Source organism: Wyeomyia smithii, chromosome 3 (genome assembly GCF_029784165.1).
Source record: "Wyeomyia smithii strain HCP4-BCI-WySm-NY-G18 chromosome 3, ASM2978416v1, whole genome shotgun sequence".
Lineage (NCBI taxonomy): Eukaryota > Metazoa > Arthropoda > Insecta > Diptera > Culicidae > Wyeomyia > Wyeomyia smithii.
The window spans coordinates 37536956-37564281 of record NC_073696.1 but is presented as its reverse complement, the minus strand read 5'-3'; the positions used below and the strand labels follow the sequence as shown (position 1 = coordinate 37564281).

Here is a 27326-nt window from a genome sequence, read left to right as displayed (position 1 = left end):
CGACTCTTTGATTCCAATTACACAAAATAAAACAAATACACGTGCAGTCAGAATATGCTTACTTCGATTTGCATCAGCACTTCTTATGCTCTTCCATTCCTTTACCACCCAGCGTGTTTATGGTTGTTGGTTGCTAAACAGCAGAAAAAAAGGAGTATCAAAAGAGCAACAGCTTCGTCATCGTCTAGCATCGATTCAACGTCACAACACCGTACAGCGTTGTCGCCGTTGGTCTGGTCGTGGTCGCCCTCAAACGTGCTTTGTTTGTCGCGAGCTGGCTTTGTAGTATTCAGTGCGTTGCGAATATTCAGCTGAGATGGTTGGTTTTTCCCGGAACAGATGGTTTTAGTTACGCGGTGCTTAGTTTAGACAGTGCGGAAACGGAAATAAGTTCGAGCAAACAAGGAATGGAGAAAGATTGATGATATTTTGACACTACGTTAAGAAAGTGAATTATTTTGATGAAGCTTCGACATATACCTATATTATCGAGAGAAAAACGTTGCCAGGGCTAGCGTATCGTGCAACATTGTGGTGGTATCAAATTTGATCAGTAGTAAGTGCAGTGATGGTCGTTGTTTTTTCTTGTGCCATGTGATTAGATATTGGCCACAGTTTGAAGTGATTTTGCCGAGGGAGGTACATCGATACAACAACAACATGCTGAACAGCGCCTGGTCATGAAAACGAAAAATAATTGCTCGCTGGTGGGAAGAAACACAAACAGTTGTTAGGAATAATACTGGAACCCCTTAAATTGATTAGAATAAGCGCGTTTTCCCTGGTATCAACAGGTGTGGTAGCGGTTCCAGGCGTTCGATTAGTACTGAACAAGTTCATGTTATCGAAATGAGCTAATCGATACTGATTAACAGTGTCCTTGAAAACCTTTTCAACAAGAACAGACAGAAGAAAAATAAACTTTTCAACTGCTGTCAAGAGACCGTAAATCACCACAATGGATCCATTGAGGTAAGTTCGAATAACTTTGGTTTTTTTTTTCGTGTTAGGTATTTCATTTCAAGACATGTCAAGGTTTGGCTGCCTCAAAAAACTGAACTAACATTTTTTTTAGGGATTTATAATTCATTGGCTGAAATGCATATCGTTGTTGAGCTCAATATAAAGAATGTGTCACTCGTGTCGTAAAATAAATATTAAAATATTACAAAATGTGTATGAGATTTTTTCTAGCGACAAACAAGAAGTCGAATAAAACTCTTCAGCCCTTCATATGTCCACCCCAGGCAGTATTTTACTCTGCGTATAGTATGCTGTGTAAAGAGGGTGAAGATAGAACCTGTTTTTCTCCTTACATTTTTGAACTGGAGATTCCTTTCAAAACAAAGTATTTACGTTTTATTGTTTGATTTACGCAGTTTGAAATTATAACACCATCAGTATTCAGTATTTGCATACAAGTTTACATTTATTGAGCCAAACTTTAATGTTGACAACAGTTGAAATAGCTTCATATAATTTGAAAAGGGTTCACTTTTAATCATCTTTAAGCCCAGTTTTGTCGGGTGACACTAATTCGGGTGATATACCAAGTTTAAAAAGAAAAAAAAAATCAAGATAGAAAAAGCGATCAGAGTTAAGTTCACCAGTTTTTATTAAATGAAAGAAACTGCAACAAACTGTATTATTTTAACTGAGCAAGTGTACAAAAAATATATTTTTTTAATTCAAGCTATAATTTATATAATAATGATTTTTTCCTGATTTTTTCCATTGCAGTATTGGTTCCAGTGTGCTGAGTTTGCATCAACGGTAAGTACTGGGCGTAACAAAGGACAACCGCGAAAATGACTACAACCATGTGTAGTCTATTTCGCGACCGAGTTGACGGTGACGGTGAAAGTTGTACATGCAACAAACATGATCCTTCTGATCTATAAAGTCTGTGATCGCTTTAAAAAATCATCCTTATCATATTGGTATATCCAGACATCAACTTGAGTCAGACTGGTGATGGCACAGCTCTCTGCTAATTTTTATTTATCTCAGCATGCATGTAATAATACTGAATAAAAAAATATAATCAGAAAAATACCCGGAAGCTAAACCCCGGAGCTAAAACTAAAATATGTAAATCACATTTATCGATTCTTCTTTGAAAACCAACGTATCTTTCAATGCCAGATAAATAGTGCAGCTCCGCCCGAGATTTTCAAGATACAACTAGTTTACACCTGTTCTCGCAAGAGCGCAGTCAACATAATAAATCATTTGATCATTCAAATACCGTGAGGCCCCCTAATTCTGCGCGGCTCTTAATTCTGCGCACTTCGTATCAAAATGTTGATGCCGTTTAGTAAAAAAGGAAACATAGGCAGAAAGTTGACAGTTTATGTAAAGGAAATAACTTCCACACAACATTTTTGAAAACCTGCTTTTAATTAATATTTTTTAACATTTTAATACGAAGTGCGCAGAATTAAGAGCCGTGCAGAATTAGGGCGCTTTACGGTAGCAGTTTTTCGTGAATTTCTCATTGCCGGTAATTTTATCATTGTGTGAGATCACAATGAAATTTAATTCTTTTTTGGTCCTAATTTTTGTTTGGTGGAAAGATCAACATTAGAATTCGAAACCTGACTTAATTTTCTTTGAATGGTACGACTTTGTTTCGCTCGACGCAATCGATGGCTAGTTAATTTTAATTCTCTGCATTGGGTTTCTTGCTATACTTACGACCGACTGAGTGAGTACTTCACCATGTCGAGTAAAAATCACCTATCGCGGATGCAGAACACGATTTAACGGCAATTACTCGGAGCAACCAGCATTAGTCAGCTGTTTATCGCGGTGTAACTGCGGTCAGCAGGCTGCCATCGAACCTGGTTTACTCAGCTAGTTAGAGACAACTTATCTTATGTTTATGAGTTAATCTGCGTCCACCCAATAGGGTGATTGGCGGTATGCAACGATGTGAATAAAGGCAAATGCGATTTTTATCACTTGTATGAGGCTACGTTGTTTGGGTGAAATTATCCGTGGTATAGAACGGAACTGCTACTTTGGCATACTAAATTTTAGTTTGCATTAGTATTTTAGTGTGTACTACTCTAAAAAATAGCTTGATTTAGTGCATTCAGCGATCCAAAACCAATAAAATTGAGATGAGTTTATAGATATTTCATCGGATGAAAAACTTGATTTTGACCGATTAGGCAAATATTTTTTTCTTCCATACGTACGATTCTATTTTGAGCAAGTTCAAGTAAAGACACTTCAGATGACACCGTGCTGCGCTGGTAAAATATTATTAGCAAACGAAAATATTGATTCACTAGATCAATCGAGTGATAAACCGCATAGTGCGCACTGATGGGTATCATATCTGCCAGCTTCATTACCTTATATTTGTCACAGACCCTAACGCTAGCTAATGGAATAGGAACACACAGTTTGTTTATTTTGGCCTTATATGCAAGATAAGTTAATGCCGGGCCCAAAATGGATTAAGGAAGATTGATTTTTCTGTGTGAAAATGTGATTTGATTAAATGCTAGTGTCGCATTATACTTTGTAGTAAGATTTCAAAACGGCATGAAATTCGGGACACATTATTTTTTTAACGCTATATTTACTCTAGATCAGCATCGCTTGTCTCCAGATATGTTGTAGATATGGCTTTTTTCAAGAGGTTTTCAACTCACCAAAACAGTTGGTTCACCTCACCTCTGAAGAATTAGAATGTTTTAGCATGATCTGGAATAAACCTAAAATAGACTTCAACCAAAATAGTATATGAATAGTATATGATATAATATTTCATTTGTATTTTTAAGTTAATTTTAAGCGAATTTGTTCTGCATATCGCTAACGCAAAATTTCGTTTTAAGATTTGATGCGCTGAAAACAACAAAATATGATTAAGGCGGCATCCATAAATTACGTATCGCTCATAGGGGAGGGGGGCTATCCTAGGGCGTTAAGATTTGTTACATAGGAGAGGGTGAGGTAAGACCTGGCATATCTGCAAAATGAACAGTAATGCATCTACCAATAGTACACATGAATAACATTAGGGGCCATCCACATACCACGTGGACAGATTTTTAACGATTTATTACCCCCTCTCCCTCCCCCTCCATGGACAGCTGCCCATATAAATTCTAAAAAAAATGTATGGACCGTGGACATTAGCTAACCCCCCCTCCAAAGCTGTCCACGTGGTATATGGATGGCCCCTTATAAAATAGTAAGTATAGGGCCGACCATAAACTACGTGGACTATTAGGGTGCTGAAGGGGGTTGAAAAGAAACTACATCTCATACAAGTTATAAAAAAATTTATGACCGGATCAATTTAAAGGGTAGGGAAACATTTAAAATAACCAGTAATGAGAACATGGTTTACCGACAGCCTCTATACACAGTGGCGTCACCAGGTTTCTCCTGGGGAAACCGTTTGGCGTGAAGCCTCCGAAGACCTTTCTTTTCAATTATTATTTGTCTTTGTATATTCCATTGAAAATACCCCGATAGGATTGGGGTACCATGTCACATTCCATAATTAATATGAGTCATTGTAATTTTCCATCTGGAAACTGTTAGCCTACAGTTCTCAGGCCTTAGTCTTTATTAATTTTGATAATACCGTAGCTAGAACACCTACCCTATGTAAACAATGCGAGTGTATTGGTGTACACTGATATAATGTTGATGTCAATGTGAATTTCGCACACTGCACCGGTATTAAACTTGGCACAAGCGCACCCCAAAAGAGCTCGAAAAGTGTATAGTTGAGAAAAACATTATGTTATGAATCAAGACAGGTTCAATACATAATATTTCCTCAATACATTGCAGACAATATCCTAAAGTACAGTAGGTTGATGTGATTTCTTGATCGGGTTGGTTTGCATGGGACAACTTTTAATAACGTTATCTATGCGTGTTTTTTTTTTGAAACATTATTTAAGTGAAACAGTTTACTAATATTATCTATATTCCATTTCAAGTTGTGAATACATATGTCGTGTTTCTTATAGTACTAACTTTGGGGCATTGGGTTCAAGAAATCTTAAGTAATTTTACATACAAACATTTCCCAATTTGGCTCAATCTCACCCCCGTGGCTTAATGTCACCCTGGCAGACGGTACAGTCATTGTCTCCCTACCAACCATGCACGAGCTAGCTTTCTATTCCAAATGTTTATATCAAACACATGTAAGTGACCCCACCTTTTTCGTAAATGGCCTAATTTTTTTTCAAGTTATGTCTATTTAAGTTTTGCTAAACTCAAGAGATTTTAGTCTATATGCAATCCGGATGTACGAAAAATTAAGCCCCGTATCGTGTTGCGACTTAGAACGACAAGCGATTTCTTCTTTTCGTGTCGGATGGTAGCAAAAAGCAGGAGCTGCCGCACTCTGAGCCAAACAACAGTTTATTACGCTGTTGCGTGTTGCATATTGCACCTGTGGGACAAGGAGATAATAGTCTAGTCGTGTCGGATGGAAGCAGATTGCAGGCCACTCTCAGCCACGCATCGCTTTTGCGTGTTGCATATTGATATTTGATACGATGATTGTTCGAGTCGAAAGCAGACCTAAAGAGTGCATTCCTGATTAATTAGGTATAATATTTTGTCGACTGTGCTCTTATTGATAACTCAGCTCTTATTGGTCGAAATCTGTTTCAATAATTTTTAACAGTACAATAGTTCGCATTTTTCGATTGCTTCAAGAGCAAAGAAGATTCGTTCAAACTAACCGAGTTATTATCATTTTTAATTGGTAAATTGCAGTCCGTGTTCCGTTTTCAGATTTTTATTTTACACCCTTGTAGCAGAACTTTCTTGGAGACGTACCTCTACGTCAAAATAATATAAAACGAATAAAAAAGACAAATGAAAAAAAAACTCTGTTATATCACTAACAGAAAACAAATTTCGTTATGTTACTACGAAAAATATTCTTTTGGATTGAGTGCAGAGATAATAGATAAGAACTTGGATTGGCTGAGTGACAAACATTAGCAAAAAGTAAGCAATTTATTGAATATCTCAAAATACTGATGATAACAAAAAAATGCACTCCTGTTGACAGTGCACTTATTTTCATTTAATTCTATGGCAAGATATTTAGTTAAAAAGAAAACAGGATTTCTGCGCAAGGTTACGGTACTACGATGACGCAAGCGAACTTGTGTGAAACTGAAAATGACCATCCGTAAACAAGTCGGCAATCGAAACAAAATTTGAGCACTGAGGTGAAAAATAAGCATGCACACTAATACCTGTGATGTGGATATCTATACCTCTTGAGAGTAGTATACCAGTCTGCATTTTCCAACCTAGCTCTCACACCGTGCCAATATTTTCCGAACGTTCTCAGTCTGGCGAGCACCTTTGAGGGCATCACATCATTTGAAAAATGTTATAAATCCCTTTTTCGAAACAGTTATATGATTAAGTTAAAGTCGCAAGACGTGTTCATAGTGAAAATAACATTGTTGTCTATTTATAAGCTATAAACAACCGGAAGATATTTGATATACACACGCGCTATTAGTTACTAGATACTTTAGTGGATGTTTTTGAGGGGAAAATTTTTCCTATGGAATATAATGGCAAGAAAATTGTTGGTTGAGAATTGATTCGTTATGGACATATGACGTGCCCGAAAGCGGGAACCGTTTGTCGCTACGGTTAGCATTTCGATGGATGGCAACTGACTGCCTGTCTTCAGTTTATTCTTCAATCAAATACTATCGATAAAAGCTTTGCTATCTAGTTAACAGAGGGTAATCGGAGTGTGAGGGCGAACATTCAAGGTGTGTGCTCTATAAGAACTTTCTCGTTACGGTTCCAATAGTTAGCAGTGGAGTAACGCTAATGGGTTAATTGCACTTGCAAAGGTTGTGGTTCATGGAAATTCATAGCTCAATTGAGCAAGCTAAGATCTACAGTCCGATGATACCGCAGAGTGTGGACATTCATCAAAGCTTCATTGCAGTGGCACAGAGGACACATTCTATTAACCCGATCTAAGTATTCCTGGTAGTGCGCGCACATGCTTCCCATTCCGGTATCGTTGATAGCTGTATACAGAAATAGTGGCAGAGTGCAAACAAACAGCTGTTGGTCGATAGCCAGGATCGTCATCATCATCGTTTCCCCTTGCATTCTGACAGCGGGGAAATACCTACATCTGCGCCTTTTCTACTAAAGCCAGCAATAGTAAACGCGTTGATAATTGTTCCGTTCGAATATATTTCTGTACGATAACAGCCGGTAGTAGTTCGTTGGTAGGCGTTTGTATGTCCACTGTGAAGGACAGTGGCGTCCGAAAAATTGCCTAGAAGTGAAATTCACCAAAGTGCCTCACAAATGTTAAAGTCAGAACAAGTTTTTGTGTGATCGATGCTTGGCTGGATCGTGGAGACGTCCTGAGGATAAGCTACTGACAGTTGAATGGAAATAAGGTGAATTGCTCAAAAACAGCAGAGAAATGATTCGCGTAATATACGTACAATTACATACCAGACGCCAGTTTATTTTCGCAAGGACAGTCGCCTTGAAACGAGCCAACCGATTATGTAAACTGCAACCGTAGTTACCCTGTGCTGTCGTCATCTTCGTTGGCGACGAACTGGCTGAGTATGATTTAATTTTCTTTCGCCGGTTCATAATCGTTGCAATCGTACTAGGTAAAACTACTGGTTGAACAAGAGGCAGAGTACCTACTGTTGTTTACATATAAAAAACAAAATAATGCAGGAAACTCATTCTAGTTTAAATTTATCCTTATGGCACTGAGTGAATTTTTATTTAATAAATCAGAAAATGTCCTTACAAATAAGACATAGAAAACAACAAAAACTGTAATCAATAATCGATTATTATTATCATATAATAATACCTGGTATAAGCAGTGCCCGTGGATGTTACACTTGATGCAAATCTTTTCAAAAGGATTGAAAGAAAGCGACTTAACGCGTTGACAATGTTCGCGTGCTATCTGACCAACACTTTTACATAATGATTCGCTTTGAATGCCAAAGGTTAGGTCAATGTTCTGTGATTTTTGTTCTCTTGTGGCATGGAGAAACATACATTTCGAACAAGTTTTGTGAAACATATTAGCGAAGTTAGCAGTTGATTTTTTTTCCTGAATTGAAAAGTTACTAAATTACACAGGTTTTCAAAATCTTCAGAAAAATCAAAAAGAGACACAAATTTGAAAAATAAAAGACATAAATCACAAGCAGATGTGCAACGCTAGTGCAGCTGTAAGTGGCTTTTCACGCCGGTGATAAATCTCACTTAAAACATTCCTGACTGAGTTTCTAATAGCGAAACGAAACATCATTTTGAATCTGTCAATTTGCTATCTTTGCAATCCTCGTACAAGTTGGCATTGAACCGTAATTCAGCTGCAGTTTTTGCATTCTGACGCAACCTTGATGGGTATGTTTATTACCGCTTCCAAGCAACCTATTTTTATAGGTACCGTGCTGGATCGAAATCCGTACACCTAAGCACATGATAATCTTCGACGGTCAATATAAAATCAAGAAATCACATATTGCTTTAAACTGACATGTTTAGTTATAGGTCTACTTATATTTTATCACTATTTTCCAGCAAAATGATTAAAATCACTCCGAAACTCGAAAAAATCATGTTTAAATAGAACATGTTTTGAATCGAAATCCGTACACAGTTTTTTGTCTGAATCAAAACCCGTACACTTTTGAATCGAAATCCGCACACACGCGATATAGACTGGATCAAAGTCCCTACAACAATAAATCAAACTCCGTATAGATGAAGAAGTACAAAAATGAACATCTTTTATTTATAATTTATCTTTCAATTACCGAATAGGTATATTTTGTGGATCAACTGGCTCCAAAAGTTTCACACGGTTTTCTAATTTTTGATATCAGCTGAAATAGTGCAATTTTCGTAGCGTTTCGTAGTAACCGGAACGCCGGAACCTCTCGAAGCTTCCCGGTACGACTTTCCCTTGCGCACCTCAGTCACAGCTCGTTTAAAATTGTTTGCCGTATATTTATACTTGTTTTCTTCCAATACATGCTGAAAACAAGAAGAAAGTTCAACAATATATGCATGATACACACGCTGTACGGATTTCGATTCAAGCAAATAACAAGAATCAAAATCCGTACGGCACAGTTTTTGTTGAATAAATACAACTTACACTATTTATTAGACAATATACAGCTCGGAAATGACAAAGACTTACCTTTTCCATCAATTTTAAAAAGATTCACAGAGTTAAACACTTATATCCCACTTGAAAATCGTTTTTATCTGAAGAACGTTTCCTTAGTAAATTCTCTAACGATACAACGAAATGACAACTGAAACCGATACACGATTGATTTTTCATTTTTAATATTTTTATTTCATGGCCTACCGGCGCATAGTTTAACTTAACAGAAGGTCAACAACTCAACGGATATGTACATGTAACTATCATATGAATTTTCACTTTTATAATGCTTAAAACTGAAGAAAAACATCAAGGTGTACGGATTTCGATACTGTACGGGTTTCGATCCAGCACGGTATAGGCACTAAAAAATTGAAAGGCGTGCGCATTAATCCCCGCGAAGTGAGCTAAACGAAGTTGACTAGAAGAAAATTTAAATTTCGATTCTCTTAACAATTGTACCCCAACTGGCCCCAAGTACATCCGATTTTTTGTTCAGACTTATTTACTTGTCATTTGACGATACAGAATGAAATTAAATATTTCAAAGGACTATCTCAAAAACATAATAGTACAAAAATACCAACAATACAACTTATTAAGCTAATCCCTTTACCGGTAAAAGCAAATTAGCACGATATATTCAGTTTGCGTTAACTATAACCTGTAGAAACCAGTAATCATACTCAAGTAGAGCACGATCATGCAGCACAGTACCTTCCTGCGATTTCCTTCCTCGCTGCTCATTTTTATAGCTCTGAACGAACAAATAAATTTTCGAGTATCTGAATGCTCTTTCTTGCTATTGGCCATCTGTTTTGATGCAAAAATCATACGACTCTCGAGCAGACAAACAGTGACTCTAACAGCATAACGTATACAACACACGTTATAGGTACACTAGGCTTAAAACATGAATGAAGCAAACACCTCCGCAGACATCAGAATTCACGTCGCACATGTGTGGTGATGTCACACCGAGTCAATGTTTTCAAGAACAGCTGGCATTTCGGGTCGTTGCCATCGCTCGATAGGCTCCTCGCTCACTACATATTCATGGCGTATTAAATTACGTGGACATAATTTTCTTACTTGAAATTCAGCACAACATCACATTAGCCAACTCGATCCGGAAACATTTTTTATGGATGCCCAGATTAGCCACCAAGGATAAAGTTTTTTTTTGTGTTTGAGAAAAATGTAAACGGTATTCAAATTCATACGCAGATCTGGATGGAAGAACAGGATGGAATATTCCTCAGAAAGTAAAACACTCATGACGGTTTTTTTTTATTTATAAAGTCATTGAATCAAATTACGTGCCGTCGTAATGATTCATAATGGTTGCTCTCAATATCTGTACTAAGTAAAAGAAATGAAGTGTATTGCTACCAGGCGACCGACGGACGTACAAGTGCAAGCATTCAGTTGCAAACCGATGACTCATAAGTTTCAGTTGATGAAAAAATGATATCGATTTTTAAAAAACTTTTTCAACGCATAACACCGCGTTGTCTTTGCCATTTTTAAATAAATGATAATATTGACATTGAGCCACCAACAACTTTTTCCACGTAACCTTCAATTTACCCCTGATGGTCGCCTATGAGTCTGACATTCGCGTGCCATTCGCCGATATTCAAATCTTCAAGTTTATGGTGTGCGTTTGAGTCGGCAGAATAATGCTATTTGTTTGAGAAAATACACTGGGGTCGCTTTTTACGCAGTTGGTTGTACCGCATTTAAAAGATTAGATTCGATATATTAATCCTTAACCTCATTGATATCGCCTACAAATAATCTTCCGAATTGGGTAAAAATAATCCGCGTTATTGTAAAAATATGCTGTTTGAAAAAACGCATAAAAACCACCCGCGTAAAAAGCGACCCCAGTGTATTGCCCTGCTATAAAAAGTAATAATAAAAGCATCACGCGGAGCATCCTGAAAAGGTGAGAATCGAGACGCATTGATTGCTATAGCTATAGCAACATCACATTGACAATGTAAATTGAATTGTTTTTTTTTTATGTTGCCCGAGATAAGCTGTCAAACTTCTGCGCTGTGGGGCTCTCTGGTGCTAATTACTTTATTTATCACTAGTTGAACTTTCCCGGCGATGCTCGGGATCAAAGGTGTCAAAGATAGTTTTTTTTTTATATTTCATTGCTGCATTAGCTCAACTCACTTCAAAAATATAATTTACATCTTATACTTCCATCATCACTTTAAGTACTTCAATATTCTGAGAACGCACAGAGCGGAAATACCCGTATTGGATTGTTTTTTGTGATTTTGGGCAGATTTACAGAAACTGGAAGTCACCATTTTGGATTTAAAAATGACGTATGGAGTTCAACTTTCGAAAGTATTGAATTTGTTGGCCAAATATCATTTTAGAAGTCATAAATTTGCATGTTTCACGTAGTTTTGTGAATAATATCTCAAATTTAGTAATCAGATACTTGTTATTTTTCTTCAAATCTCTTTTCTGAACGTTAACAAACATTTTAATATAAAAAAAAACACGTGTCATCGCTATAAAACGACGTATGGAGTTCCACTTTCGGAAGTATTGGAATTGTTGGCCAAATATCACTTTAGGTTATTTTCCTGAAGCCGGAAGTCGCCTTTTTTTAATTCAAAAAACTTCGTAGAAAATAAGTAAATAAAAGATTTTTAATGCTTAAGCTGCCTCTTTATCGATATTCAAACCAATGAATCTTAACCTTTCCTCCAGCTAAATGTCCCAAGAGTTCTAGTTTGGATTAACGTAAAAAAAGTAAAACAGTAAGGCGTCTTACACAAATTACGTAACGCATGAAGGGGGGGAGGGGGGTTGAGTCTGCATTACTTATTGTTACGTAGGGGGGACGGGGGGTAGTAGAGACAGTTACGTAACTGTGATGTTTGCTCGAAATTGAAAATTTGATCAGCGTTACGTAATTTTAGGGGGGGGAGTCATGTCGAACGTTACCTATCGTTACATAGGGGGGAAGGAAGTCTGAAATCTAGATCATTTGCGTTACGTAATTTGTGTACGACGCCTAAGGTTAAGAGCTGAATGACCTTCTGGTTAAAAGCTCTCTAATAAAAATCGAATTCAAATTCAAAAGTACAAAAGTAAATCGAATGCCGTAAAATGTAACTATTCACAAAACCACGAAAACATCTGAAATGTAAAATGTTTATGCTTGAGACATGGATTATTCTGCAAAAAAAATGTAAATGGTGAAAGAACAATGAACATTGTATTGAAAAAAAAAACACAAATAATTTAATTTTGATTGCGCATAAAAAGTCAAGATTTCGCATGTATACGTATAATACGTATAAATTTAAAAAAAAAGTATTTTCAGGTGTTTTTCTGTATTCTGTATGCTGTATATGGTCCTCGTGGCTCTGTGGTTAGCGATGTCGATTGTCTCCCACACGGTTGTGATATCGGGTTCGGTCCCCGATCAGGTCGAGAGTCTTTTCGAACTGGATTTTTTTTTGACTCAGCTCTGGGGCACGGTGTACCGTTGTACTCGTCCTACAACATGCAAAATGTGCTAAAAACAATATCGATAACGAATCACATGTCATCGCTTTAAATTTTGATTTAGAGGCAAATTCAGCATAAAAAGTCATGATTTTGCATGTTTCACGTAGTTTTGTGAATAATATCTCAAGTTTTAGTAATCATATACTTATAATTTTTTCTCACATTTCTCACCTGAACGTTCACAAACATTTTAATTGAAATAGAATCACATTTCATCGCTTTGAATTTTGATTTAGAGGCAAGTTCAGCATAAAAAGTCATAAATTTGCATGTTTCACGTAGTTTTGTGAATAATATCTCAAGTTTTAGTAATCAGATACTAATTATTTTCCCTCACATGTCTTTCCTGAACGTTAACAAACATTTTAATGAAAAAATAATCAAATGTCATCGCTTTGAAATTAGATTTAAAGGCAAATTCAGCATAAAAAGTCATGATTTTGCAAGTTTTACGTAGTTTTGTGAATAAAATATCAAGTTTTAGTAATCAGATACTTAATATTTTTCCTCAAATGTCTTTCCTGAACGTTAACAAAAATTTTAATGTAAAAAAAATAACATGTCATCGCTTTAAATTTGGATTTAGAGGCAAATTCAGCATAAAAAGTCATATTTTTGCTTGTTTTACGTAGTTTTGTGAATAAAATCTCAAGTTTTAGTAATCAGATACTTTTTATTTTTCCCCAAATGTCTTTCCTGAACGTTAACAAACATTTTCATGTAAAAAACCCACATATCACCGCTTATTTTTTTGATTTAGAGCGATTTCAAATGATGGTGGTGACTGTACACCACTGAGACGGAAGCAATAACATCAATAAGATCAAACGTTACGGAATTCCATTTTTATATAGTAGATTATACTAGATTGAACCCCGTTCGAACCGTATAGGTACGAACATATTTTTAATTGACAGCCAACTGATTCGATATGTGATTGTACAGTTAATATTGGTATATAGAAGTTGTACGAGGGCTTAGTAAATATTGGATAAGTTACGAGTTGATACTGATTGACACAGGAAACCGCTTTATTGCTTATAAAGGACAGCTAGTAGGCACAATGCTCGCTGTGATAACCATTATCTGACATGTGCGATTAAATCACGTGACAAATTATGAATCGGCGCCTGGTTGTAAAATTCAAACTGCCGTAACATTTTTTCAATACGCTACCAGCGTTATCTTTTTTGTCAAAGAAAAGTGAATATTCAGCAAGTATTTTTAGTTTTAAAAACTAATTCAGAGTGATTGAGTTTCTAGTAAATTAACAGCTTTACATTGCGTATCATAACAGTTGATTTGCAGTAATATTGCAAAAATTGGCTGAATTCCGAACTTTTAACTTTGTTTGAACATTTATTTTAAGATGATGTTAAACTAGTTTCAGTCACGGAATATATGTGACATGTAAGCACAAAATACATTGACCTTCAGGTAAATTGATGCGAATGTTATTGGTACACAACTAAACGTAGCAAAAATGAGATTTATTTGCAACAGTGGAGATAAAAATCCACTTACGATAAGTGCTTTCGATCGTCCGCTTTCGGATGACGAGATTCCAATGAGGTGTGCTATGAAAATAAATTCTATGGATAAAACGTGTTCATAATACAAAATAAACCTTCAAGACAAGACAGGTATTCATTTGCGCGACATCTCGAAATGATCACCTCTCACGAACTCACGTTTGTAATTTGTGATTTACGTAATTGAAAAATATTAACACCAGTAAGTCTATATCATGTTCAGAATTTTATTCTCTATCCTTGTTGTTTAATTAGAATGTTGAAAAATTCCATCGTCACCAGGTGCTTTCATATTTTTGAAATTTTCAAAAATTGATTTATTTTGGTTCTAATTAGTTTCAATTACTCCTGCAGACGAAAGTTCCTGGGTTCAAACTTGATTAGGTACATTGACGAGAGACCTCGTGATTATTAAAAACAGAGCTCATCAGTTTTAAAGACTCAGAAGATATTCCAATAGTAAATCAGAATCAAAATCAGCATATGTGATCAATTCACTAACTACATGGCTTTGATCTGCTATTACCAAATTGATCGTTGATGGATTTCTTACAGCAGAAAAACATGTAGGACTCATATTCGGAGATAGTATTGAATAATATGCTAAGGAACAACCATTGAACAAAATTTTGCCATTGGAATTATTTTGAGAACTATCCCATGATTGGCGTTAGCGTTCAAATCGCCGATTATGAAAAAATTAAATGATTTCTGGTGATTTTTTTGCAAATCACCTTAAAAATATTTTCCAGTTCAAAATTTTTATTGGATTATTTACGATCATTGTTGAATTGTGAATTCAAGAAAATGTTAAGGGTAAAATGTGCTTCAAACATGAAATTTGTCTGCAACACGACGTTCATAGGATCGAGCATCACCTGTTACAGGAAAGAAAGTTTACTTGCTGCAATGGGTCCCAGACAAGACAATAGATATTAGAGAATGCATTATCTGTAGCAATGCTACTTGAGTTTATCGCTGTATATTTGTCTGTCATCGTTTTATGTTAGCCCATATCAACGGTCATTTTTGAACTACGTGGATTTGCCGGCATCACGTTCGAACTACCTACAATATTTGCATATGACAAGCGTGCTTGAGAAGTGGAAAAATTGGGCGATACAATTGGAGAATTAAACGATCAGGACACTCACAAAAATTTTACATATATTTGCCGTTACAATTAATACAACAAAAAGTTTTATTCTCTTTAACTAGACATAGGTCCATTTTGTGACAAGCATATCCACAAATTAAACTTTTTCGGTTCATGTGAAAGAATTTGGACCTATAGCCATATCGTTGGCAAATCTGGCATTGAGTGATATGCTTCTCACCTCCGCCGTGATATGCTTCTCACCTACAACATTACATGTACTATGTTTCCACTACCCGCAAATTATAGATAGCAAGTGCTTTATCAAAATATAAATAAATTGTTAACCTGACTGCGGTTAAAATGACTTAAATAGTAAACAAGAGAAATTCTAGTTCTCTGACTGTTTCCGCCTCGCGTTTTTTGTTTCACTAGAATTACTTACGTAGGTCAACTAGAATTACTTACGTAGTCATGTCAAGAAATTCTGTTAGAGTTGATTTAATTTCATTCAAATTAGTTTCAATAATCTCATCAACGGTTTGATCGTTGGTGGGACCTTGACGTTCTTGGTGTCGTATGTAAAAAGTTGATACATCTTTTCAGTGAATTAGATACAGAATAAGCCGATTCTGATCCCTCAATGATTGGCCCAGTAAGTGGTATTCGCCTATTCGGCCAATTTGATAGGTAACTGTATCGTCAGAAACAAATGTTGAAAGTTCTCTTTTTAAAACATTAAATTCAGAAGCAATAGTTACCACAATAAGTGGAAGTTTCTCCTTTTCCAAAAAAATATAATTTTCAATCGTTTATCAGGTTCTATTTTCAGTCATTTTATTTTGCCGGCTTCTTACTCAAGCGGAGTATCAAATAAATTTTTACTACAAGTGCTTAAGTCAGAAAGAGATGCCTTCCTTTTCCTCCCCGTAGCGATGCGTGATTTTTTTCCGCCTTGTCATTTCAGGCAATACGAAAAAAGTTGCAAAATCATCGTATCAAATTTCAAATAGGTAGTCTCGAGAAAGACTGACGTAAACTAGAGATACTCAGAGAGAGATAAGCGATGAAAAAACGCCAATTTGGCAACTGGGTTTTACATGTCAGAGGTGCCAGATCTTTTCTCAAAGCGCAATGATGACTAACTATTTTATTCGACTCGTATAATCGGTGGTGACGATAAAAGTCCTGGAGAATAATAAAGTGCATCGCAAAAACCTCGAAGGTGTTAAATTTTATGTTTATGTTTGATTTTATACACTTTCACCACAGTTGATCATTATTTTGTGAACCACACACAAGGTTTGTTATCCTCCGGTTGAAAATCACTGAGATAATGCAATTTTGAAGCATTCCTATTTCATTGTTCAGCAATTGAACAAGAAAAACGTAAGAAAATAAACACGTCCTTTATTGTACCTGATGGCAATACTTTACAATGTGTTGGCTCAGATTTTAACAGTTCGTTTGGCTTACAACATTCTCTCCCCATATTTCTCTCTCTGAGTATTGCTAATGTAAACTAACCTCCATGCACTTAGACACAAACTTCGAAGCTATAGTCAAAGTCAAAGACCAATCACAAGCAACCGCAAACACAACCGAACTGTCGGACAGCTTGTGCCATATTATAGACTTTGGCTCATTTTTTCTTAACGATAACGTAAAAAATATGAAAAAAATGCGATAAAGCCAAATAGTCGAGCATTGAATGAAGAGAGCCAATGTCTTTACTTACCAAAATTTTTTCCAACAAACTATTAACTTTAATTACGATTATTGCTGAATATTCAATAATTTATTTATATATTTCTATAAATTAATTTAACCGACAAAAGTCTGATCCAATTTTGTACAGTCACAGTTATAAAAGCGAGGTATTATTTAGTCTTCGTTTAAACATAAGTGATGGTTCTCCAAATTCGAACAAATTTCCCACAACAGGGAAGATGCGAAGTCTTAGATTCGTTGCACCCAAAAGCAGTACGATGGAAGTTGCAGCAATCCAATAGAGCGAAGAGTTCGTTGTGAAACCCAAAAGTTCACTAAAGACAGCGTTCTTGTGGAGTCGATTTCGTTATTAATTATCTTGGAGACAAATACATCTTGATGAATTTTCCTTTATCGTTCCAGTGTCTCTCAGTATCTCGCCGAGGTAGATCTCCTAGCCCAAACCGTAGAAATCTGTTAGCACAAGCAAAACCTTGGTGCTACATTCCGATTCTGAGCTCGACCTTCTATTTATTATACACAGACTTCGCAGCCAACTGTTCAGTGTACAACAAGACATTTGCGGGGCTAGCGCTACGATTCTACTGACTGTCTTCTCCCGAGCTGAGACTCGAACCTAAGACGACTGGCTTGTTAGGTCAGCATCGTACCTCAGGACCAGCTGGGAGAGACCGATGCGTAAATTCCACACTAGCTGATGGGGGCACCAAATTGAAGAAACATTCTCGACCAGAGGCCGTACCAAAGGATTTTTGAAATATCCAAGTTGATGTGGAGCTTTCGAGATAACAGCCGAGCTTAGCATCAAGTAGGACACCAGAGTCGTGGACTTGGCCTACTCTCTTAAGGGTACTGCTTTTTTGGTGAAAGGTCTTAATTGACATTTAGAAATACTAAGGGCGAGCCTGTTTCGACACCAATCAACAAAAGTATTCAACAGCGCTTGTAAACATTTGAACTCATCAACAGATTGAACTACTAAATATAATTTTAGATCATCAGTATACACTAATTTGCAGCCGGCTCCAAGTAGTTGTAGGTCTTTAATTGTTACCCTGAGGAACACCGGAAACGTTGGTTGGTTTCGAGTGTACAGAGATCCACCAAGTAATGAGCCTTAACAAATTAGGGTGTCTTGAAAATTGACTGAAATATGGCTTGGGGCCAATCAGTGATAATTAGACGATCAATGAAAAATACTGTTTTCGTAATTCACATGATCAATCAGAGCAAAAAAATATTGTTAGTGTGTGTGCCTGTAAATATTAATAACACTTCACCAATTATAATACGAAATTTCAATTATCCCTTCAATTCACTCGGTAACTTCACACTGGTTTAGTTTGCTGCAAACCAAATAAACCATGTAAACTACTCTTTTTCTGCAAACTCCATGTTTAACAAACATCATATTTGTTCTGAGCCATCTGTTGATATTTGATTGCCAAATCCAATCAATTAAATTTTGATAAGGTTTGTTCCGCTTAGTATTTGGCCGTTTCCTTTTATTAACTGCAGCGCTTCTAGTTGTCGTACCAAGAAACTAATGACAACGTTTTGATTTAGAATGTTTGTTTACTTAGTGGTGCAAACTTTCGTCAGAATTGGTACACGCGATGAAAAGTTATCCAAGAGGAAACGCCAGAGACGAGAAAAAAATGTGCACACCTACGTTGAAAACCAGACATGGTTAGGAGGAATGATCCCCAAGGCTCTTAAACTACCGAAACCGACTGTGAATACCGTGCTCAAACGTTACCGAGACACTTTAACGGTTGGTCACGCTAAACAAACCAAACGTAGAAGTGAAAAAGATTGGACCGGAAACGAGCGAAGGTCATCAGGGCAGCCCGAAATAATCTTTGGATCTCCCTGCGTAATTTGCCAAAAGGTTTAATGCTGCACATAGTACAGTTTGTCGAATCTGTATGCGTGAAGGATTACGGTCGTGTCGTGCCAGCATACAACAACCCAAGAGGACGCTGAAACAGAACCTGGTTACCAAAACCTGAACAAGAAAGCTATACTAGCAAGTCCTGACGGCTTCGTAGCCGAAAGGTTACAGAGTCCATTTTGACAAGCGAGTGGTGATAGGTTCGAATCTTCGTTGGCAAAAGGACTTTAAGTATGGGTCTCAGGCTCTTCCACCCAAAACTTCCCTCCAAACTTAATAACCACCGGTCTATAGCTTGGATAATATCATAGACTGTAGCACGTTATACGCTGTTAGAGTGATACCTTGCAGGAGGATATGATAGGGTCGATAAGGAAGGAATTAGGGTACTAAGTCAGAAGGAGAAGACAAAAAAGCACTAAAACTTCCCTCCAGGCTTAATAACCAATTGTCTAAAGCTTCGACAAAATCATAGACTATAGCACGTGATATGCTGTTAGAGTGATAGCTTGCAGGAGGATAAGATAAGGTCGATAAAGAGGGCAGTAGGTTACTAAGTCTGAAGGAATAGACAAAAAGCAGTATAACACGGAGCAGGTTACTTTTCAATTAGTAGCATTGCAACTGGTCGCAGTGGGGTCTATTCAAAAGACAGAAAGTCCTGACAGAGTACAACGGCTGTGTTTCGATGAACGATGAAATATACCTCAAAATGGACTTTGGACAAATTCCGAGTCGGAAATTTTACCTTGCTCATCGTAAAGGGAATGCTCCAGATAGGTTCAAATTTGTTTTCGCGGATAAATTCACCCGCAAGTTGATGACTTGGCAAGCTATCTGTAGTTGTGGAAAGAAGTCAAAAGTTTTCATCACTCGAACAACCAAGAATGAACATGTTTACAGGGAAAAGTGTCTTCAAAAGATAGTTTTGCCGTTCATCCAGTCACACGAAGGCTCCGTATTTTTCTGGCCCGATCTAGCTTTGTTGCACAATTTCGTCCCATCGAACGATATTGGGCAATGAAAAGAAGCAAAGCAATAGTCAAGCGTATATTGAAAAAGGGTGGCAAAACAATCAAAACATCATCTGATATGGCGATGTGGTGGAAAAAATGGCCGATACGGTTGATGTTGCAGTTCGAGAGTACGAGAATAGCTGACAAATATTTCTTCTTGTATTTTTTCCTTGAAGTTTATGAAAAGCCTGCCAAAACATATTTATGCCACTTTTGTAAATTATTTCCTCATGGAGAAATCGGAAATTGTATGTGGCCAAATTCTAAATGAAACTAACCTTAGGATTAGTCAAGCAGCTTGTATTCTCAACTCTTCGATATTTTTATACATTTTTTACTGCTAAATGACTTCTGAATGAGTTTGAATATTTTTTTATACGATATCATCTCGATAATTTTGAAGTATTTTTCATAATTTTCAGCGTTATTTTAACTACTAAGAATTCCAGTGCTTGTTGTGCAGTTGTCTGAAATACTGACTGAATGCACGCTGATGACTTTTTCGATCATTAACGCTTCATTAACGTTTGTCAAAGAGCTGTAAGACTCAACGTTCAGATGTTGCCTATTATTTCTGACTGTTAATTTTATTCTAAATTTTATCAAATGGTAGATATTTGTTTTTACACTCTCTTTTTGAATAACCATAAAGGAGGTCAAAAAAATTTCATATAAACGTTTGTCACGCTCTTTTTAATTCATCGCAGTATTTGCTACTGGAAAAGCTGGCTATTACTCGATATTGGGTTAGGAGTTTACGAAAAGTTTATTATAGCACCGTTGAAAAATGTCAAATTTAATTACACAGAATATGAATGGTACAAATTGATTTCTCCTCCATGCAAGTTGTTTTTATCGACGTTCCATTGACATCAGAGTGTCCGGAAGTTACTGAAGAGGAAGTGATGTCGATCGTAGTCGGCTAGAGCGTTTGGGTTAAGATGACCGAGCAATCAAGTCGAAAGATTATATACCGTGTGTACACTGCTACTGCAAATGGTGCGGCAATCAATCATTTTTGTTACATTAATCTGTAATTGAATTTACGTCATAACAGTTACTGAAAGGTCATTTATTCGTATCTAAATAGCACATAAACATTCATTTCGAAATTCGATCAGAACAGATTTTGAGAGTTTGTTTTTTTTTTGCAAAAAAGTTAGGACGAGAATGTTGAATGTATGCACATGTTATTAATCACGGTTACAAATGCGACACTTAATGACACCGAGAGAAAGTCATAATAGTAAACTTGAATAATGTTAAATATAACTTTTATAAAATAACTTAATCTCTGTATACAACAGAATTGGTCATATTGACACACAATACGATGTGTTAGCATATCACCGACTTCCATAATGCCACCAACCCCTCGGGGGAAGGAAAGTTTACGTGGCAACGGCACTCATTATGACAATTATTTGTTCCCCGGTACGAGGTCGAATTCACAATAGTAAACTTGATCGCCATTGAACTTAAAATGACCTCGCATGAAGCAGTGTGACTCTCCATACTCGAGCAATTTTTCAGTTTCCCAAACCCTAAGCTCAGTGGACGCAGAGGGGGTCTCATATGATCGAAGTGCGTGTTTTATAGGGTTTTCGGGCATTTGTAAAAAATAATTCAAGCTCATCTATACAAGTTTGATAATCTTTCGATAACATTCCAAAATATCTGTATTGCATAATTTCACGAAATTTGGAACATCCTATCGCCTCACTGGGCTGTGTTCGTCGATTATAGATAAAACCGGCCGTAACCGCCGCAACCATGCTTTCCATATTTTCCTGTTCTCGACCTAGTTCAACTACCTATTAGACCGGTGCACCGGCGATACAGGTATACCAACATTGATATGCGTCTGGTTCACTTTTAAATGGTTCGGTCAACTAGTTGATGAACCATTGCAATCATCATCATCATCATTATCAGTACTATTATGATTGCGATTACCGGTCATTATTTCGAGCAATTTGCGCTCTATCGTACCTGTAGTAACCTCTGCATGACAACTCTAATTTGTTTTAACTGCTCTCCTTTTCCATTCACAGAGAAAACAGCGAGCAAAATACAGAAAATGCATTTCGCGAAGTCATATCCAGCTGTCGGTCACTTAGCAAATACGAGACAAACACGAGATCGGCTTTGCCGCAAATCTTCTCGGCGATCATCGCAGCGGCTTTCCACATAGTTATCGGCATTTCTTTGGCATACTCAGCCATCCTAATTCCCCAGCTAGAAGATCCCAACAGTGACGTGGTGGTTTCGAAAACACAATCATCATGGATAGCTTCAATTATCGTGATAATGGTTCCGATCGGTTCTCTGTTTGCCGGAGTACTGATGGAGTATCTGGGACGTCTGAACACGATTAAACTGGCCGCTATTCCATGCATCATTGGTTGGGTTGCGATTGCTCTAGCCGACAGTTTTTTCTGGATCATGGTGGGCCGAGTGCTAACTGGCTTCGCGTGTGCCATAGGCACTAGTCCTGCCATCGTTTACATTACTGAAGTTTCCCGACCCGACATGCGAGGATCGTTGATTTCTTCTGGCCCAACTATTGCTTCCTTAGGTGATAATTTGAAATGAATGCAGTATGAGTTGGATCGTAAATTTTACTTCAAATTTCAGGAATGGTGATTGCTTATGCTAAAGGTGCCTATATGGATTGGCGGTTGGTGGCATGGATAAACATAGTGTACACTATCGTTCCGGTTCTATTAATTCAGTTATTTGTACCTGAGTCTCCCGTTTGGCTGGTTTCCAAGGGACGTATCGAGGATGCTGCTCGATCTTTAAAATTTCTATATAAAAAATACCCTCAACCAGAGCACACAGTAAGCAAATTGATTATTGGTAATAGATCCGAAACTAACATCAACTTTCTATTTCAGAATCAATCGCTGTCAGAGATGCATCTTAACGCCCTATTAAAGGAACGAGAGGCTAAGATCCGTGAAGCAGAAAGAACCCTCGACAGTAACAAGTCTAAATTCAGGGGCTTCCTCAAACCTACTGGCTATAAACCGATGATAATACTGTTCTGGTTTTTCTTGATTCAACAATTCAGTGGGATATACATTACTTTGTTTTTCGCGGTTACTTTCATCCAGGATGTTGGCACCGAAATTAACGCATATACTGCTTCCATTTTCGTCGGATTGACGCGGTTCACAATGTCTCTACTGAACGCGTGGCTTTTAAAGAAATTTCCTCGCAGACATTTGGTGATGGTGTCAACAACGGGAATGGCAGCTTGTATGTTCATCTCCGGTTTATTTACATTGTGGATTAAGGATGGGACCACCACGTTAACGTGGGTTCCTGTGTTATGTTTACTGTTGTACGTTTGTTCGTCAATGATAGGACTACTGACCATCCCATGGACCATGACTGCAGAGTTGTTTCCCACAGAGATTAGAGGCATTGGTCATTCACTTTCCTATTCCATGGCAAACACATTGATGTTTTTGGCAGTGCAAAGTTATAGGTGAGAAACAATTTCTCAAAAAATGAATTGTTGAATTCTGCAACTCAAACAATTTTTTAGATCAATGAGCGATCTACTTGGAGGCTCGCATGCTGTCCAGTGGCTTTTTGCGGTGGTTTCGGTGCTAGGTTTTCTGTTCGCTCTAATATTCCTGCCGGAAACGCACGGGAAATCACTGGCGGAAATCGAGGCATACTTCGCAGGAAACAAGAAACGCACTCCCGGTACAGTGCAAAGCAATACAACAACCGTTCATCACAGTACCGTGACTGAGCATCTCATCAAGAGCCCGAGTTCAGCCTCATTTAAGTTGAAAGAAGCTGAGGCAATGTTGAAGCATAGAGAGGTGGCTTAAGGAGCCTCAGTAGAAATGAAATTCTCTCCGTCGATGCGTACTTATTAAAAAACTACTGAAATGAGCCCATAGCGTGTAGCAAACCCATAAGCATGATAAGTGTACTTACGTATTCCACGTACAAAAACCACCCCAGTAAACGTTTTCTCTTCAGAATACACGTGTTATATTTTTATAGAAAATGTAATATTAGTCAGAGAAGAAAAAATTAAAACATCGCTTAATATTTATTGTTGAACTTGAAGTATATTATACAAGATTTTATTTTAGATAGTTAGAGCGTTCAATTCGTTAAGCTGTATGGCTCTTTACCGCTTATGGTAGTAATAGAGGAGCGATTCAATTTCCATGAGCCAAGGAATACGAGATAAAGTGATTGGATAGTATTACGCACATATATGACGAGAAAACTAATTGTGATTTTTATCTTTTTTTTTAAACTCTTATGAGGAAATTTGGTAGCCTCGAAATTTTATTTTGAAAAATAGTAGCAGTAAACAGTTGCGAGTGAATTTGGGCCAAGAATAACAATGAAATTTGCATTACAGAATTAATTTTGCTACAAATCAATAATTTCTCAATAAAATGATGATCAAACTTTTGTAACGGATTTTATTTTGCATCCGACTTTTGGTGTACATCCCTGGGTGGACTTACGAATCTGGTGCAAAAGACGGCACGACCTTCAAAAATCATGTACAAAAAGTGCTGTCTTATCAATTCATTGCCTACTGGATTTTAATAACAGTAAACTAACTCTATGTAGAAGAGTAATAGCCGGTGAAAGCTATTGATTTTTTGTCCATTTACTAAGATTTATTTAGAATCTATTTTTATATGTCAACATTGTTAGATGATTTTTTTAATTTTCAACTTAAGTTAAATAATAACGTTTGCATTAGAAAAATGAACAATAACTGCCGATTTGTCATGGGTTTACCTTCACACGTCCTGACGAAACTATCCATGCAACCCAATCATAGTAACCCATTAGTCAGCAGAAAAAAAGTTGTTAGCTCTATCAGTCGAACTCTAACCGTGGTGGCGGAAACAGTGAAGCTACACCGTTCAGAACTACGCCGCGTCAAAAACGGCACTTTGTGGCCCTCTTCTAGCATCTACAACATCTTGGTACTGGTGCTTATTACGGGAGTCACTTCACGATGAAACATATTTCATTCTCACACTAACTTCACTTTTTGAGACCTATTTCCGATTCCACCTCAAGTGAAGTGACAAAAATTACCTCCGTGAAGTGAGATTGCCAGTGAAGTGAAACTGAGAATAGTACAAGTGAAATGTGGGAGTTTTCCAGCTCAAAAATATCTAAGTCTCGGAAAGTCGATTGAGCTGAAATTTTATTTGAGGACATTTTTCGACAATAGGAAACTTTTGAAAGAAACTTTTCGAAGGTCAATTTTTCCCTTCTGTTTCAATGGTCGCAGCCTTAAAATTTGTAAGTCCCAGAGAGTCGATTTTTTTCAAGATAAAAAAGAATTGGCGTTGTTCCTGGAAAATGAATCCCATATATATTATCACTAGATCACAAGTCAATCGATTTTTCAACTTCCCTATCTTCGTGAAATCATTTCACCGTTTCAAATGGTCGTGAAATAATTCCACGTGAAACGTCGCTTTTTCCGTTTTCACTTCACTCATGTGACACTCATAATAACCCAGATTTCACGGCAGATGTCATTTTGCGTCGTTTTTTTCACTTGCGTGAGTCCCGTAATAGGACTTCATTCACTTCACTCTGATTTCACCGTTAAGTGACTCCCGTAATAAGCACCACTATTGGACAACAATCAGAGCATCAGTTCCAGACGACCGACGAGGGCTATTTCATCCTGGATGGCAACGACTGGCAGGGCACTTCGTATTTTACTTCTCCCACGAAGAAAGTCCGCTCCGAGGTGAAATTCATTTCACACACCAAGTTACCCAAAAAGGTGCTGCTGTGGTTGACAATCAGCGAGAAGAGGATGTCAAAGCCGTCCTTATTTCACTCCGAACTGGTCGTGAACGGGGATTTTTTTTAGTACGAAGTGCCTGTTTGAGGTTGCTTCGTTCATAAAAGATTCCATAAAGATGAAGACGCGGTGTTCTGGCCGGATCAAGTCGGAAACCCTGCCGAACATCCCCCAGCTTCGTATCATCGGAATTTCTGGGCAAACCTGGAGCGTAAGATCTACTCTAACAATTTTGTCGCGAAAACTGAGGAGGAATTGATAAATAAAACAGAGATAGTATTCAAAAACATGCCATGGGAGATCTATCAAACTCAACTATCTGCTTAGTTTTTTTATCACCATCCAAAAAAGGCTATTTTTATAAATGCAAACGTTATACGTATATTAGATGTTCTCGTAATACAGTGAATGTAATTGTTTGTTCCGCCAACCACGCTCGACGCCTGGGTTCAAATCCCACCGCTGACATAGGTGTCGATGGTTGTGGGGTGGCGTGATCCACTTACAACCAACTCAACTGGTCTAGATTCAATCCTAGCCGACACCGAGAGATGTTCTGAGGCGAAAAATCTCTGGGGTCACGCCTTCCATCGCATGAGGAAGTGAAGCCGTTGGCGCCAGTCCGTTAATCAACGGGTCGTAAGTAAGGGTCCTGGGTGGAGTCGCCTCCCGGGCGTCAGTGATTGGCACAACAACAGTGGCGGAACTAGACTGACGGAAAATAAGCGAGAATGAAAAAAATTGTTTGTGAAATTTTGTTAGACATATCTTCTAGTGTTCCCTATTAGTGAGCCTAGGTAACGGCTTCGAAAATCAGAGTAAGATTCATATACTAAGTTTGATTTAACTGAAGTTAAATAAAACAAAACCATTCATTATGATGTATTGTTGTATTTCAGACATTTGGTTGGATTCGGTTTTTGAAAAAATAGAATTAACGCTGATTTAAACGCATTAGGAGAAATTTTTGATACTATTTCAACAACAACGATACGCTCAAATAAGTGTTGTTTGAACAACATTAATTTTTTTGGAATTTACACTAGTTTGTATTTTCTCTGCTTGGTTTATTATTTTCTGTTTGTTAAATTGTTTGTTAACTTGATTTCTAATTGTTTTTGTTTATGAAAGTTGAATTAAGAAAAAATTGAACATGTGAGAACAAAAGCACAAATTATATGCAATATTTCAAAAGTGGTAATTAGTGTCACATCGCCGCCGCCGATAAAAACCGACGGTGTCACGCCGGCGCGCCGGTCGCCGCCAAGGTGATATGTTTACTACGCCGCCGATGATATGGTCGGCGCCCAGGTCTAAAATATATATTTAAAAAAATATTTTAAGAGAAGGCTGAGAATAAAAATACGTAAGTCACTGAACAAACGAATTGATTCTGTCTGCAGACTCTGTAATCTTTGTTACTAAAAATCTTTCTAATGCTTAGTTCAATTACATTGTTATTTTCATATCATCACTAGGGCTGTAAAC

The 27326-nt window shown here is 37.3% G+C and overlaps 1 protein-coding gene across 2 annotated transcripts; it reads left to right on the top strand.

Annotated features, from left to right (window-relative positions):
- The first annotated feature begins 239 nt into the window (after positions 1 to 239).
- LOC129730522 (facilitated trehalose transporter Tret1-like) lies at positions 240 to 24466 on the top strand. 2 transcript variants are annotated; one of them, XM_055689920.1, is made up of 6 exons: positions 240 to 972; positions 1741 to 1773; positions 22069 to 22592; positions 22652 to 22857; positions 22915 to 23510; positions 23571 to 24466. In XM_055689920.1, the coding sequence occupies exons 1-6, from the start codon at positions 959 to 961 to the stop codon at positions 23863 to 23865; spliced, it is 1668 nt and encodes a 555-aa protein (XP_055545895.1). In that variant the 5' UTR covers positions 240 to 958; the 3' UTR covers positions 23866 to 24466. The 2 variants fall into 2 exon arrangements, with proteins under 2 accessions (XP_055545895.1, XP_055545897.1); XM_055689922.1 differs by lacking the exons at positions 240 to 972; positions 1741 to 1773 and adding an exon at positions 6360 to 7442.
- Positions 24467 to 27326: the final 2860 nt, after the last annotated feature.

What these genes read in the sequence shown, in the direction of transcription:
- LOC129730522 (XM_055689920.1), top strand. An exon ending in CCCAACTATTGCTTCCTTAG is followed by an intron (nt 22,593 to 22,651) that starts GTGATAATTTGA and finishes TTCAAATTTCAG; the next exon opens with GAATGGTGATTGCTTATGCT. An exon ending in TTGGCAGTGCAAAGTTATAG is followed by an intron (nt 23,511 to 23,570) that starts GTGAGAAACAAT and finishes ACAATTTTTTAG; the next exon opens with ATCAATGAGCGATCTACTTG.